The sequence below is a fragment of the Meles meles genome, chromosome 7, assembly GCF_922984935.1.
Source record: "Meles meles chromosome 7, mMelMel3.1 paternal haplotype, whole genome shotgun sequence".
NCBI classification, from domain to species: Eukaryota; Metazoa; Chordata; class Mammalia; order Carnivora; family Mustelidae; genus Meles; species Meles meles.
In genome coordinates this window covers 25,599,254-25,616,641 of record NC_060072.1, presented here as the reverse complement: position 1 = coordinate 25,616,641, position 17,388 = coordinate 25,599,254, and the positions used below count along the sequence as shown (strand labels likewise).

The window sequence follows — 17,388 nt, the reverse complement described above, 5'->3', positions numbered from 1 at the left end:
CCCCCCTTCTCTGTAGTTCCACTTTCTATGGTTTCAGTTACACCAAGTTAACTGCTGTGCGAGTGGAGAACAACAATCCTCCTTACATGTCACAGAAGGTCGAAGGCAGCCTAAGGATACATAGTGCCTCTTGTCACTCACCTAACTTCACCTCATCACACAGGCATTTTATCATCTCACATCATCACAAGGGGGGTAACCACAGTATGATAAGATATTTCAAGAGAGAGAGAGCACATTCACTTAATTTTTGTTTTAGTATACATGCATATGTATATATATGTCTATATAATAGTATAATTATTTTATAATTATACACATACATATGTATACATATGTATATATACATATACACATACATATGCATATATGTATATATAATAGTATAATTATTTTATGTGATTATTGTTATTAATCTCTTACTGTGAATAACTTATAAATTAAGTTCTATCAAAGGTATGTAGGTAGGGGGAAAAACAAGAATATGCACAGCATGTGGTACTATCCATGGTTTTAGGCATCTACTAGCAGTCTTGGGATGTATCCCTGCGAGTAAGGGGGGGCTACTGTAAATATCTGCTAGGTCACATGGCACTAATAGTAAAGGTCAAGGAAGACTGGAGTAATGAGGATGGCTTCAAAAGCAAGGTGGGATTTCAGGCCAGGCTTGGAGGAAAGAACAATTTGAATCAATGGAAGAAAAGGCAATGGATGAAGAACATGAGGTCTATGTTGTTTCTTTACAATGTCAATGTTCTTTCTTTAACTTCAGTCCTGACTCTGTGACTTGAACAATCCATTTATCACCAGTACCCTTCAATAAATCCACAATTACAGAGGGTCTACCATACACAAATAAATAATGGAGATTTTCCAACTTAAAGAAGGGGTAAATGGCTTTAAGATTAAAGAAGAAGCAGCTCAAAACTAAAACAACCCCAAGCTTACGTTATGTTGCTATCATAAAAGACATGAAATCTGTTCTCTTAAAAAAGAATTTTTAAAACTTGCTTTTGCTACTTCACCATTTCTCAGTTAAAACCGACCTCTTCATGAATCCTAAATTAAATGTAAGTGTGACTTTTTACTTAGATCAGCCATAGTGTGGGAGGAAAATTTCAGAGTTCTTCTCCATCCTTCTCTCATTTGAAACCACAGTATTCTTTTGCCACTAAAAACAGTATTTATTCCACAGCTGTAGAAATAGCCTAAGCCATTTGATAGCTTCATTTATGATACAGCACTGAACTTATCTAGCAAAAACACAACACATGCATCGGTGCTTCCTTTTGTCCTGTGTATTCTAAATCGCTGCCAAAAGCAGAGGAAAGAAAGTACAAATGGACAGGATATCCTCAAATTATTTGGTTTGCCTTATGTCATTCCAGAGAAAGATCTACTGTGTGATTCACAGTTAGAAATTCAAAGTAAACACTTGAAACACCTAGGGTAGTCAGGTCCTGATGCTGAAGCTGGGCCTTCTTCAACAGCACTTTGTCTAAAGGCATGCTTTCTAGCATTCACCTACTCTATCCAACATAGTTCTTGGCTTATGAGAAAGGAGAATGCACACCATTTTTTAACAATACCAATAGGAACCAAGTACCTATCTCAAAATCTATTTACATGATAAAATTAGTACAGAATAATTTAAAGTTGTGATAGCATTTTGATATTCTCAACCATTCTGACACAATTCTTTTATTTATTTACTTTAAAGCACGAGAGAGAGAGAGCAGGGGAAGAGGCAGAGGGAGAGAGAGAATCTTAAGCAGATTCTGAGCTGAGCAGGGCTCAACGCTGGGCTCAATCTGACCCTGAGATCATGACCTGAGTTGAAACCAAGAGTTGGACACTTAACCGACGGAGCCATCCAGTGCCCCATTTTGGTATAATTTTTTTTTTTTTTAAGATTTTATTTATTTATTTGTCAGAGAGGAGAGAGAGAGTAAAGCAGGGGGAGAAGCAGGCAGAGGGAAAAGCAGACTCCCTGCTGAGCAAGGAGCCGGATGTGGGACTCAATCCCCGAACACTAAGATCGTGACCTGAGGCAAAGGTGGATGGTTAAGGATCTGCCTTTGTATGTATGTCTATTAATTCGGTGTACATCCACTATAGTTCAGCAAATACTCCAAGGACCTGGTAGCATAGTGTTGGATACCAGACGTGATGTGAAACTATACCAGCTTTGCTGTGATACCAAACACTTACCTCTATAAGTCTGTTATTACATCTATGTAAATAATAATGTGGTATATGCATGGCTATGGTGAAGACTTGGGAGAGCCAATGACTATATCCTTGAGCACAGTATATGCCTTTACTCAACTCATAGCCTTCCCCCATCTTCATTTTTCACTATTATAGCAGTAAGCCGGATAGATACACTCCTGTAATCCGGAAGCTTACAGTGTAGTAGAAGATACAGACAATAACAGAGTAATGATGATGATAAGGGTACGACTACTAATAATAGCAGCTGATACTGATTTAGAACCTAAAATGACCAAAGCACTAGTCTAAGCACATAGCTCATTAACCAGTCCTTTCAGCCTGTGAGATAAATGACCAGGACAACAACAGTTGCTATATGAATATGTGGGAGTGACTCCCTATAACTCATTCTGGAGTGGTTGGGAAAGGACATTCTTGGGATTAATACTATTAATCAGGTAAAATGATGCAGGGATTGGGGGTTGGGTGGGGTACGATGTACACGTAGGAATGCCCAGAGCAGAGAATGCATGCAGGGACGATCAAAGAACCAAGAGCAATGCAGTTCTGGCTGGAATCAATCTATAAATGCATGTTATTGCACGTTATACATGCAATCTATAAATGCATGTATTGGATAAGGAGTTATTGGAGTGCTAAAAAGAGGTGTTCTTAGGAGAGGGCGAGTTTCATGAAACAACGTCAGCTGGTCGGCTGGCAAACCGCAAAAGAGGCGCGCACCTGTCAGCAGCAGCTTGTACTGGGGGATCCGCTGAACTGGCTTGAGCAGGTAGTGCTTGAGGGCCAGGTTAGCACAGCGTGGGCTCATCTGAAAGGAAAAAGTATCCAAAGTAAACACAAGCATTCTTTTAAGGAGCAAGGGATCCAGACGCAAGTGCCCAGGAAGCCAAACTTTAGAAAGCCAACAACTCTGGGAGGGGACTCACCAGCTAGCCCACCTCTCCGGCAGGGCGGTCTCTGGAGTCAGCGGCTCACTCCCATAGACAGGGGTGGCTGCAGCCCCGCGCTCCATGTCAGTGAGGGCCCATCATACTCAGCAGCAGCCACTTGGGCAGTATGTGCCAATGTATTCACAAGCACAAGCAAACCCCAAAGAATTGCATGGTCCTCAAGATACGGCAGAAGACATAAAGCTACCGGGAACTGGATTTAAATAAGCAGAGCCTACGGTCAGTAGACCCATGATAACAACTGGTGATAGTGGGGAGCACTGCAGAAATTAAAGACAGCCTGAAAAGCAGTCCTGCTAAGCACATGAGTTCTAGTAACCTGGATGGACGTAGAATTTCTTTCTCAGACGAATGGCTCTAAAAAACAGCTCCCAAATCAGCCTATAGAGAGACCTGATTTCAGAGCCTTCTAACTTGACCAAAAGGACATTTGATTTCGCCTTTAAAGCTCTTTTCCTTATTAGGTAAAACAGACACTTCTGCCCAATCCTGGGCTTTACAGACATTCTCCGACACAAGACCGTACTGTCTGGTGGCATCAAAATGGCCGAGTGAAAACGTCGCTGCATCCTAACATGTCCTGTACTTGTACTTCCTCCACAGCTCAGGTGCGTGGGGAAGGGTTTTCTTAGATTTGATCAGATCATTTCTTCTTTTTCTAAACATGCACGTCTCGGGTCTGGTACACAGACTAATTAGAAAGTTATAATGATACTGCATTTAAGAAAGCATCTAACATGCAAGCATCATTAATCAAGACAGCTAATTTTCCCATCTTATGTTTTCTTTCGCTGCCAAGGCAACGGAACAACGCACTGGACGCTGATGAAAACCTGGGGCAATGATCAGTTGCCATAGCTATAGAAATCACACTTCCTTTCTTAACAGCATGAAGACATCAGAGGAGAGGAAAAGAAAAAAAGGGAAAAAGACAACAAATGATTTTAAGTTTAATTATGTATTTAATGTACAAGTAAGAATCAGCAATATCATAATACTTCTAAAACTTCTCTAGTTTCAGGTGACTGGAATTCACTGATTTTTTTTTTTTTTTAAGTTACAAAAGAGAGAAATGGGTATTAAAACATGTAATAATTCACATTTTATCCAAGATTGGGGGAAGGACTTAAAAAAAAATTTTTAGTTAAAACTAATTTTTAGGAGATGTATTACATCATTTATCCCCACCCGAATCTTTAGCTTTGAGTGCAAACACAATGCTATTTATAAAGATGTCATTAATTTTTCTTAACTTTGACACTAAACCTGTGTTATTTATTTATCTAAAGGGAAACAAATTACATTTCCCATCCTTCACTGTAGATTCGTTGTTAGAAGAATAAAAGGAAAGGTTGAGTTAAAAATAAGAAAATGTTCCTAGAGTAGTCAAATTCAGAGACAGAAGGTAGAACGGTGGTCACCAGGGCCGGGGGAGGGGAGAATGGGGCATTGTTTTAGCCATAGTTTTGGTTCTGCAATGTTAAGATGAAGAGAGCTGTAGAGATTGGTTCCAAAACAATGTGAAGGTACTTAACACTACCAAACTATATACTTAAAAACAGTTAAGATGGTTAAGTTTTATTTTATGTGTATTTCCCCACAATTCAAAAAAAAGGAGACCTATCAACATATTCTAGCATGCAATCATAGATTTTTCAAAATTAAATCTTGTACATACTTTCTCACCTTTTCATTTATTCAATCCCCTCTTTGACTTTGAAGGGATTATATTTTAATATCTTTTTTGTTTTCAATGATTGCAAATTATTACAGGTTTAAAAACAACAAAGAAAGAAAGAAGCATTCAACATTATATGGGAGCAAAAATACCTCAAAATCTCTAACAACAGCAGCAAAAGCTGGGTTCTTCTTGCACTGCTCATCCAGCAAAGCTATATTTTTATCAAATTCTTTGATGTACGTGGAATACATTTTTAGATATGGTCCCTTCTTTACAAAGATATCAGCAATTCTATGTTGTTCAGTCCTAAGATAGAGAAGAGATACACAAAAACTGAGAGAGTCATAGATGTATCCAAAACATATCTAGCATCCAGTGAGAGTCCCCTATCTGAGCCATCGGCACGCCCTCTTTGCTCTTCTTATAAGACATCTCCTATTCTTAAATGCCTCCTCTTCACCATTCCCACTGCCACCATCACATGTTGCTTGGATTTTGCCAGCCCTCTGACTGGTCTCCCTATTTCTACCATCTCATCCTTCTGTGCAGTGAGAGAGTCTAAAAACGTGTATTACACCATGTGACTTCCAACAGCCTCCTACAGGACTCAGCAGAAAAACAAACTCCTTCCCTTGGCTTACAAAGCTCCATTGGTCCTGCTGCTGCCTACTCTTCTGACTCATTTCACACTTCTCTCCTTCTTTCTCAGTCCTCCCCATACACACTGGCCTTCTTTATAGTCCTTTGACATATGGACTCATTCCCACTTTGCACACTTTTAGCAATGGCTTTGCATGCCTGGAAATAGGAAACCCCAGCCAGCTCCTTCTTTTCATTCAGATGTCCCGTTAAAGGGCTCTGCCTTTCTGGAGGGCCTTGCTTGGCCACCCAATCTTCACTTGCCAGCACATCATCTTATTTTACATCTTTCCAGATCAGAAATTGCTTTTATCTAATGCTTCTTGTCCATTTTTCTGGTTCTCCCCCGACTAAAATGTCTACTCCATGTGGGCAAGAGCCTTATCTATTTTGTGCAATGTGATATTCCTGCCAAGCTTAGAGCCCTGATCAGCACACCGTAGATAACTCAAAACCTTGCTAAAGGCAGAAATGAAGTATTTCAACAGTTATTAAAAGCCAATATAAAAATAAATGTTATTTTAGAAAGCATACCAAAACCAAAGAGTATGTCTTAACTTGAAGGCCCCTGAGAGAAAAATATTTCAGTTAGTAGAAAATACCTTATGCAAGGATTAGAAGAGTTTTGTGCTAATAAGTGTAGTTCTTCCCATAATTATTGTTTTAGCTGTCCCTTTCATCAGTTAGTCTGTTTCTTAGGAATGCTTAATACTTTACCGCAGAACATCTATCGATTTAAACTTGAGAAAATTTTCAGCACAAGCAAAAAATAAATTTAAGCCTCCTTTAACACCTGCTTACATAAATATGCATATCCTTTAAAGGCTACTAAGTAATTTAAAAGATAATTTTTATAAGAATGACAAAGTATTTATAGGACTATTCTTTGCAATTATATTTTATTTCTATCATGACTTTTAAAAATACCTTTTAGTCATTCCTCAGTCCTTAACCCTGTGTTATTTTACACTTAGGCTGCAGCTAGGAATTAATTACTCATCTAACATATTTTCCCAACATGCAGAGGCATGATATTTCCAAAAGAGATAAGAAGTATTTTTCTGGAAAAGAAAACTTACAAGGAAATTTTGATCATGAAAGTAGGTGACATTATTTTGTTATTCTAATCATTTGGGGTTCCCCAGGGACAATAAATTCAAAACCACTAGAACAAATTTTCTACGTATTTCCAAATATGTCACCAAAGTGTCTGCTTACTTTCTATAATCCAAAGAAGCAGTTAACCAGTCTTTTCCAGTTTGGAAATCTATAGCCTAGATGGTATCATACATATGTAAATTTTCTAAACCAAACAAACCTATTACCTCAGTGAATGGTCGCTTTTCCAAAACGTAAAGAAAGATTCATGATATTCCACAAAAGATAATAAAGCATTTAAAAACATTTCAGTGTGAATATATCAGGTAAACTCCCTCAATCTCAAAAACCTTGATTATCAAAGGTCACCTACAGAAAAGTTAAATTGGCTGAATATATGGACCCTTCTTGTTTTAGAGGCAATATTACCAAAGAATTTAAACATTCCTAAAATTGAGTTCAGGGCATCAAAGTTGTGAATTCTGGCCATCTAAAATGACCAATCTAGGTGGCTCAGTCAGTTAAACGCCTGTCTTCACTCAGGTCATGTTTCTGGGTCCTGGGATCCAGCCCCATGTCTGGGAGTCTGCTTCTCCCTTTGCCCTTCCTCACCTCCCATCCTCCCTCTCTCCCCACCCCCTCTCTCTCTCTTGCTTGCTCTCTGTCAAATAAAGTCTTGAAAAAAAAATGACCAATTTACAGGTAACTGCCAAGCAAATTCAATATATTGAAACAACTCAATGTAAGGAACACCATCTCTCTGCCACATGCAGGGCCCTTATTATGGCTTCATTGAAAAGTGGGACTCTGGGGGCACCTGGGTGGCTCAGTGGGTTGAGTGGGTTGAGCCGCTGCCTTTGGCTCAAGTCACGATCTCAGGGTCCTCAGATCGAGCCCCGCATAGGGCCTTCTGCTCAGCAGGGAGCCTGCTTCCCCCTCTCTCTCTGCCTGCCTCTCTGTCTACTTGTGATTTCTCTCTGTTAAACAAATAAATAAAATCTTTAAAAAAAAAAAAAAAGTGGGACTCTGGGAAAGCTGGTCAGTCCATTTTTACCAGTTTGACATCCTTTCCTCCAGTTCCTTCAGGAGATCCCGGTTGAGCTCATACAGCTGAGGCAAGTAGTACAGGATCTGATTTAGGATCCGGTCCTCAATCACGGGTTTCCCAAGTTGCCTGGAAGCATGGGCCACTGCATCTCGGAAATCCTATTACAGTTCAGAGAAGAAAAAATAACATACATAGACATATAATTGATATAAAGCTTCCCCCCTGCCCCAGTGCTTCTCTTTAATACAACATAAATCACAAACTATTTTCCATGTAGAATTACAAATTTAAAGTGCCCACTTCATTGTCTCCACTTATCTAGACAGAAACAAACAAAACAAACAAAAAACCCCACCACAATAAAGTGGCTAGGGTAGATATTTGGTTTTACAACAGTCTGTATAGTATTTCTCTTAAATCTTTTGATCTCCAAACTTTGTAATTATATTAAAGGGTATCTGGAAATTGGATTGCAACTCTTAGTTGCCTTTAAACTTATTCCCATAGTGCTATATGAACACAGTCCATTCATTTTAGCAGTCCCCAAGAGACCTTACTTAATTTTATTCTGGAAAGTCCCTTTGTTCACTTTCAGTAATTATTTCCCAACAACAAGAGCATTCTAGGTAAGGCACACGGAGGAGACCATCACATTCTTGATAATTAGAGGATACTGGATCCAGTATTACAGGGTATCCTTGGGCTAGCCTCATTTCCCTCATCTGTTCAGTGGGTTTGGAGACTTGCATATCACATATCATCAGGTAACACACTTAAAGCTTTTTGCAACATGTGTGGCACACAGAATCAAAAAAATATTTTCACTGTGGACCTTAAACTCTCCTCTCCCTCCTACTCACTTCTCAGTAAATTCACCAGGATTTACAGTTTCCACAATATAAAAAATTTTCTCCTTGTATATTCTCTTCTGTCAACTTTTCCCTAGAAAATTATTTACATACCATGTTTTAAGAAAAGTCCACATCATTCCATTCTGTCAGCCCAGAGGACTTGGGAAGGGGGGTGGTGTCTGAGATCCTAATTGTCTGGTTTCACCCTATCTTGAGGCCCACCCTCAGGGGATAAGTAAAACAATAGTGGAATCTGTTCCAAAGTCCTAAGGACTCAAAAACAGAGACTGTTCCTTCTCAGAAACAGCAGGTTTAATTAAAACCTTAAAGCAAAGGCTGGGTAAAACAGATTCTCTACTAGGCTTCATCTTCCTTTATGTTTATTTCAAATAACTTTCCCTTCAGGGATTCAACAGGCAAATGAAATAGACAAAAAAAAATACAGATTTCTCCTCTGATCCCTTCAACCACTTGTGTCCAACATACATACATTAATCACAGGCACTTCTCATGCTTCTTGTGAAGGACAAAAACCTTGTGTAAAATTTTAAAAGTACATGAAAGGATTCCTTTCCTAAAGGATGGTCATTTCAGATAATTCAAATCCTCCTGTGCTGAACAGGTGCTACTAAACCCTTCACTCGGGCTTCAGTATTTTGGACTAACTTTATTGGTCCAACAGTCACAATGGCCCAAAGGAACCAAGTACTTACGGTAGTAACTAAAGAACTACTTTTACAGCTAATTACTATAGTATAAAATAGGAATTTGTAACTTGCATAAACTCCAATCCAGAAAAACCGCACAAAACATCTCCAGAAACCAAATGGGTATTGGCCAAATTCCACCTCCGAGCAGCTTGTTTCTATTAGCATTCACAGTTACTAAGAGAATATAGAGCTACATAATGCTTTTGAAAGTCATTAGATTTTTCCATCAGGCAGAACTACAGAATATATTTACATGTCACAAATAACTTCCTCAATTCTAACAGTATTCAAAGCACAGGTAAACATCTTCTATAGGACTTTCTTTCTTTCTTTTTTTGGGACCAGTTTAATGATTAATATAACTTAAATGAAAAAATTCCTTGTTCAGCAAAGCAATGACCACTGCCCTTTCTTCTGGTAGAATAAATGATGAATATGTTTGTCCCCTGGCAGCAAGACGACTTTTATTTTCCAGTTGGAAGATATTTCCTCAGTCACAACAGTGACAGTAGCCATTAGCAGCTGAGTAGCTTAAGGACCCTATTTGACACGGCTTTTGCCAGACTCTTGCATTCCATATGTCTGCCACCACTGCCAAAACGGAAACTTGTTTATTTAAGAAACATTCAACAGAAGCCAGCCAAATTCACACTGGGCTGACCAGTGAGATGGCCGCCTCTAACTGGAGGCGTCTGTCACATATCAGGCAAAGCATCACTTTTCCCAGTATTACTGGATGATGGCAGGTAGCTCTGGATAAACTAGTGGCCCATACTGTCCTTGTTAAAATTATGAGTAGCACAACAAAATATAACAGAAATTTAATAATTAAAAGAGCAAAAGAAGAACAATTACTAGAGACGATAGGAATTTACAGTTTCTATCTAGCTATCTATTACTAATTATTCCTAGAACCCAGGAAGTTACAAATTCTTTTTTTTTTTTAAGGATTTTATTTATTTATTTAGAGATAGAGAGCATGCGTGAGTACTTGCACACACACATGGGAAGGGAGGAGGAGCAGAGGGGAAGGGAAAAGGAGGGGGAAGAATCTCAAGGAGACTCTGCTGATCGCAGCGCCCAAATGCAGGGCTTGATCTCACGACCCAAGATCATGACCTGAGCCGAAGCCAAGAGTTGGACATTTAACTGACTGAAGCAGTCAAGCGCCTCTAGGAAGTTACAGATTCTAAGCAGGCATTATTATGGCCATCGATTAGCCTTCATGGTACCTTTTTGAAAACAGAAAAGGGTACCCCTTACCTCAGGCCAATGCAACTCACAGCAAGGCCTTCATAAGTGCACACAGCAGCTCTGGCCCAAGGCTCATCCCTTCACCTCTTGGGTCATCATCCCCTGAAGGCAAGCGACTACAGCCCCAGTGTCAGATGTAACTAATTTTCACAAGAACTACACACAGAATCTTTAACTTCTCAGCTCTTAATGAACCTCGACGTTCTCCAGAACTGGTGCACCAGGAAGAAAACATTTTTTTTTTTTTTTTAAATAAAAAGGATGATTACAACATATGTCTGGTTATTTTTCTAAATGCTAACAGCCAGGATAATTTGGGAAAGTGTGATGACACTTCAGAGCCAGAGGCAAAACTATTTGGGGGCAGAAGAATTTAAATTCCCAACACCTCCTTGACTAAATCAGTGAGGATGCAAGACCACACGACTGGCACTTCAAAAATTAGATCCAGAGTATCCTTTTCCACACTGGAAAAGTTGGGTAATTAAAATCAAAGGGGGGTGGGAACTGGGGTGTGAAAATGTGAGGTAAGCAATAGAAATTACTGGAATCGACCACATGTACTTCAGCCTATGCTTCCAACATAAACCCCACCAAAGATTCTGTATGTAAAACGGAACCACCTACACTCAGGTTTCCGATTACAGTAACCAAATGTGTGTTCAACTTGGCATTTTTAGAAATAGCAGGAGGCTCCTGAATTATAAAGCATATCACAATATTATTCTTAATAATTCCCAGAAAACCTACAAATGAGAACAAGATCAACTTCTAAAACACACTCACTGCCTTTGAGGTATTAACATACTAGCCTCACAAATTCTGATCGCCTGGCAAGACCTAAGCAAAAATCAATGCAGATTTAAAAAAAAAAATCAATGCAAATAAAGTCATGTATGAACATCTAAAGCAGTGAAGCACAAAACAGATGGTCTTACTCATCAGGTCAGGCTTTACATCTCTGGTGCCAAAGAGAAGTAAGTGACTTAATGAAGTTGTCCGGACTGGGCTTCCTGACCTGAGGGCATTATTAACCACTATGATGACACAGTGGATTACAAAGACTAAATGGGCAGATGGACAGATGGGGAACTCTGCAGGGCTCCCTGCTTTCATAAAGGGCATGAAGAAGCACTTCATATTAATAAGCAAAAGCAAAGCAGCTGCAAAAGTCAAAGAGCTTTGATAAATATGCAGAAAGGGGTATGAAACTATGAAGTAAATGTAGAGGGGGTAGAAAGTCCTAACATTAACAATTTGATTTTGTTTTCAAATTAAAATATCTGACCAATGAAATGATTCCTCCCTCTTGATATGCTCAGACCTGGTGATATTATGCGTCGTCATCACTGCGTTCAAACTGTATAAAGCATGACCAAAACCAATCCTTTATCTCCAGTCTCAATCTCCCTTAACAACATTAACAGGAAATCATCCTAATATATCCTAAGTGACCAACATATAGCCTAATTCTCCTCTTCAGAAGATGAAAAACTAGAATTTCTCTGGTTTCATGAGCCAACTGAAAGAATTCTGAAAACAAGCTCATATACCCCAAAATATACTACTATTCTCTGTATGGCATGCTAGAAATTTCAAGTAATAATTTTTAATCAATTTCTGAACAATCACTAAGTGCAAGGTCTTAGAGAGACCAGAATTCAAAGTCTGGCTTTGCCATTTAGTAGTGGGTTACTTTTGGCAATTAGTTTTCTTCACTTAAGAAACAGAAATAACATCCATTTGATAGGGTTGTTATGAGGATTAAAATAGACAATTTATGTAACATAGTTTTAGCATGTTTCAAGGCACACAGAGATTGCTCAGTATAAGTCCATTTATTTAAAAGTAAAGAAGATCCGGTTAATGATGATCGCATGAATGTCATTTATAATCCACAAGTCCCTCAAAGTTTGGAAAGAGAACGCTGAAGTAGAAGCATATCACAAGAAGGAAATACCAAACCAAAGTAGGGAAAACAAACACCTCAGCAGTAAGACAAAGGGGCTCTTAACAATGAAGTTCATTCAGTGAAGGGCAGTCACATGAAGGAAGCTGCTCAAAAAGGAAAGGTTAGGCAGCCATGTGAAGAGACGCTAAAAAAGCATTCTTTACCACTAAAGAACAAATAAATGATAATTAAATGGTTAACAAGACTCAAAAGACAGGGTCTATTCAGTAGAACAGGATAAAGTTATTTTAAGATTGGGAAAAACTGAAAGGTTCTGTGAGAAATTCTTCTATTCTTTTTTATAATGCATTAAAAAAAAAGAAGAAGAAGAAAAGATATATTCTAGTTATTGACACACAGATGTCCAAGTAACTTTGCCTCTAACTCCATGGATTTCATTGAGAGTCCTTCAAATTTTTAAGGTAAGTGTTCCAACCTAAAGAAATGAGTGGAGCAAAGATGCTTCATTACTACTTTACTATTTAATTAAAGCCCATTTTGCCCCACCCCCAAAAAAAGACCTCAACGTCTCTGATCATTCTCTTGTAAAAAATATATTTGTATTTTAAAATCATGCTATTTGGACATTCATAAAATAAATTTATAAAGCTGTTTATTAAGGCAGTCTCCCATCCAAGGGAAAATAAAACAACAAAAAATTATTATCACTTGCACTGAACTATATTAAGTATCCAAGGTGTTTTTCCTATTAAGTGTGTGCTTATGCACAATACAATAGCAACCTCCAGATTGGACAACCTCTGCTACAACAGGGAAAAACAAATATAAATAACTAGAGTTTTACCAAGTACTATTTTATTTGTCAGTTGTCTCTCATTCATTCAACAGATATGAATTTACTGGGATAAAGAATCAATGGAACGTAAAAATGGAACTTACCTCCCAGTGGAAGAAGAAACTTAGTAGGGTCTATTTCAGGAACAAACTATTTTGACTGATTTGATTAAAAGTTTATTTGGTAACATCATAATTAAATAGTATGCATTTTAATTTATATATATATAAATAAGTTCTGAATAACAGAGCAATTTATCTTTTTTTTTTTTTAAGATTTTATTTATGTGATAGACGGAGATCACAAGTAGGCAGAGAGAGAGGAGGAAGCAGTCTCCCCGCTGAGCAGAGAGCCTGATGCGGGGCTCAATCCCAGGACCCTGGGATCATGACCTGAGCAGAAGGCAGAGGCTTTAACCCACTGAGCCACCCAGGTGCCCCAGAGCAATTCATCTTGAAGGTTCTCCATGTACCCAGCAGCTAAACTATTTAGGTATTTAACATTTGTTTTGCATGATCTCATTTAATTGCCACACCCACTTCATTTTTTAAAGATTCTATTATTTTATTTATTTTTAAAATTTTATTTATCAGAGAAAGAGAGAGATTGAGAGAGAGAGAGAGCGTGCACAAATGCGGGGAGCGGCAGGCAGAGGGAGAAGCAGGCTCTCCGCTGACCAACAAGCCTGTTGTGGGACTCATGACCTGAGTCGAAGGCAGATGCTTAACTGACTGAGCCACCCACACATCCCAAGATTTTAAGTAATCTCTACACACAATGTGGGACTCAAACTCACAACCCCAAGATCAAGAATCACACACTCCACTGACTGAGCCAGCCAAGTGCCCCATCATCACACCAACTTTATATATGATTATTATCATTATTATTATTCCCATTTTCCAGAAGAAACCAAGGCTTGACTAATTTGTCCAAGAGCACATAATGGCGGAGGCAGAATTCCTAACCACCAATCAGTCACACTCATTCACTCAACAAATGTTTGCTGAAAGCTTTCCAATGAACAGGAATGATGCTAGGTGCTGGAGATATGATCCCTGCCCTCACCTAGCTTACATTTTAGTAGACCAAAAGTAAACAAATAAACAATATACAAATTATATTTAACACCAGAAAGAACACAAATGGAAAGTGAAGGAGAAAAGGATAGTCAAAGAAGGCCTCTCTGAGGAGGTCGCATTAAGCTCAGATTGGAAGGATAAAGAAAAAACTAGCTATGAACAAAATGAAGAAGAAAGATTCCAGGAAACTGCATTAGCAAAAGCTATGAGCCAAAATAACAGCAGTGAAATAAGAAATGGAAGGTAGCCTGTATGGCCAGAACATGGTCAGTGAGTGAGAGAAAACATCTCATCTTAGTAAGAGGCCAAATCATATAACACCTTCTGGGTAGAGGGAACAATAATTTAATGACGCAACAAGAGAAAAGGAACTCTATCAATAATCATTATGCCAAGACAATAGCCAGGACTATCACAAGCAGACTGGGACATAAGGCCATTCTATTTATTAGCCTTGGGGAGTAAAGTGGACTTTATTCTTAATACAATGGGAATCATTTAAAGGGTTTTAAACAACGGAATGACATGCTCTAATATATATTTTAAGAAAATCACTCTTAAAATAAGGGAAAAAAATCATTTAAGAAACAGATTGTGAAAAGGGTTGAGAATGGAAAGAGGAGTCCCTGTGAGGAGGCTGGGATGGTTGTCTGTGTAAGAGATGATATTCTGGACTCAGTTGGTGGCAGTAAAGTGGAAACAGAATTAGTAGGTTTGCCTGAGAAGTGAGGGAGAAATAAAGAACAACTCCTAGTTTTCTGGCTTTGGCAGCCACAGGGATAATGGCACTATTCTTTTGAAAAGGGAAACACTGATATTGGGTATTAATTTAGAGACATTGTACACCACTGGACCTTTTAAAAAATCTAGTTCAGGGGTGCCTGGCTGGCTCAGTCACTGAGCATGTGACTCTTGATCTTAGGGTTGAAAGTTCGAATCTCACGTTGGGTATAGAGATTACTTAAAAAAAAAAAAAATCAGGTTCCAAGTCCAGGAGCTCAAGGCAGATATTGCAGAGCATGTATCACAAAAACCCTAACTGTAAAGTCTTGCTCTTGCAGCTATAGGCCCAATTTTTCCTCACAAACACAGGCAGAAGAATCAAAGACCTTAACTGAATATACTGGCTCCTCGAATCCTGAATTGATTTTAAACTGCATGCCTCCATCCAAGCCCACTTCCTTTCAGTGTCACAATAGCTTAAATGATGAAATTCTTTAGTCTAGATTTTACTTTTTTTTCTATGAGCTATATCACCTAGTTTAGCAAATTCTAAACAAAGAAATGTCAGTGAGCTAGAGTGATAAAGTGATATATAAAGTGTTAGTGAGCTACAGTAACAAACTTAAAGCTTAAAACTATAGGACATATTGGACAGTGCAGATACTGAACATGTCTGTCATCACAGAAAGATCTATTAATGCTATTCTAGAGTCGCTAAGACAGAAAACTATTCATGGGAAATCACGTATACCTGAAAATAGCTTCTCCCAAGCCACCTGGATACTTGGTTGATTTCCAAAAAAAAAAAAAAAATCCACTGGATTATCTAAAGCCTGTTATTTATATTTTAAAGCAGTCATATTCTAGGATATAACACAGACATGAACTCATTCATGTGAAGTCAGATACCAATAGTGTTCAGGATTAAAGCTATCCATGGGCTACTTTTGTGGGGTCCTTTTGGTAGAAGGGTAAATACGAGCTTGAATGTGTGCTGGGGGTGGTAAAATGAAACAAGAGACTCTTTTGACTTCACCTACATTATGCTGCTAACAAGTCTCTCCTAGTAATGGCTCTCACTTGGCTAATGCTCTGTTGTTAAAATTCCCATTAGAGCTGGGCTGTGCTGAGTTAGCATTTGCACATACCAGACAGGATGTTAACATGAGGTTGGCAGATGATCTAGTCTCACTCCTACATTAGAGGCTTAGGAGGTTTTGAAAATGTACAAGTCAAGGTGGGTTTTGGATGATTCACTCTGTTCAACACCATCTGGGAAGAAGCCAAGGCCATCCATGAGAACTATCAGATCTGAGACGATACGGGAAATACCTCACCTGGCTGTTCACTCTTATAGAGTTTATGATTTGTTCCAAAAATACAGGGATAAGAGCAAGATAAATAGTTTTGAGTAATCAAATAAATAAACTAGTGAAGCTTTTTTTTGGTTTCTTTTTAGAGAAAGAGAGGGAGCATGTATGTGTGCGTGCAGGTGACGGGGAGGGGGGAGGGACAGAAGGAGAGATTTTTTTAAAAAAATTTATTTATTTGACAGAGAGAGAGAGGTCACAAGTAGGCAGAGAGAGGGGAAAGCAGGCTCCCTGCTGAACAGAGAGCCCGATGCAGGGCTTGATCCCAGGACCCTGAGATCATGACCTGAGCTGAAGGCAGAGGCTTAACCCACTGAGCCACCCAGGCACCCCGGAGAGAGAGAATCTTAATCAAGCTCCACAACCAGTACGGAGCCTGGGGTTCCAACTCACAACCTGAGATCCTCACCTGAGCTACCGAGGGACCCCAGTAAACTAATGAAACTCTTAACTGCTTCTCTACCTACTGGAATCCGAACTTCCTTCATTAAAATGAAATATTAGTAGAGAGGGAAAAAGGCATTTGGAAGGGACAGAATAATAAAAAGGTTACTGTTTGATAACAAAATGAATTCCTCCCATTCACTGATGTTCTACAGGGGAAAATGAAGAAGGTAATGAAAGGCAATTTGAGCATCTACTATATACTGTGTACCATACCAGCCTCTTCACATACTTTATTTCATGGATTCCTCACAACCAGAGATCATTATTTGTATCAAATGAGGAAAGCTAGGCCAAAGGGTCAGACTATTTTCTGAAATTCACATAGCTATTAAGAAACAGAATTGGATGGGACGCCTGGGTGGCTCAGAGGGTTGGGTCTCTGCCTTCGGCTCAGGTCATGATCTCAGGGTCCTGGGATCGAGTCCTGCATCAGGTTCTCTGCTCGGTGGGGAGCCTGCTTCCCCCCATCCTGCCTGCCTCTCTGCCTACTTGTGGTCTCTGTCAAATAAATAAATAAATAAAATCTTAAAAAAAAAAAAAAAAAAAAAGAAAG

The 17,388-nt window shown here is 38.9% G+C and overlaps 1 protein-coding gene across 3 annotated transcripts in view; it reads right to left on the bottom strand.

The window, feature by feature from the left end:
- The window catches only part of FGD6 (FYVE, RhoGEF and PH domain containing 6), a 117,952-nt gene that overhangs the window by 42,052 nt on the left and 58,512 nt on the right, over positions 1-17,388 (bottom strand). For all 3 annotated transcript variants that reach the window (XM_046011746.1, XM_046011744.1, XM_046011745.1), the window contains exons 6-8: positions 7,658-7,809; positions 5,016-5,172; positions 2,956-3,043 (exon numbers count right to left, since the gene is read on the bottom strand). In XM_046011746.1, the coding sequence (XP_045867702.1) occupies positions 2,956-3,043; positions 5,016-5,172; positions 7,658-7,809 (397 nt within the window). The remainder of the gene's footprint in view (positions 1-2,955; positions 3,044-5,015; positions 5,173-7,657; positions 7,810-17,388) is intronic.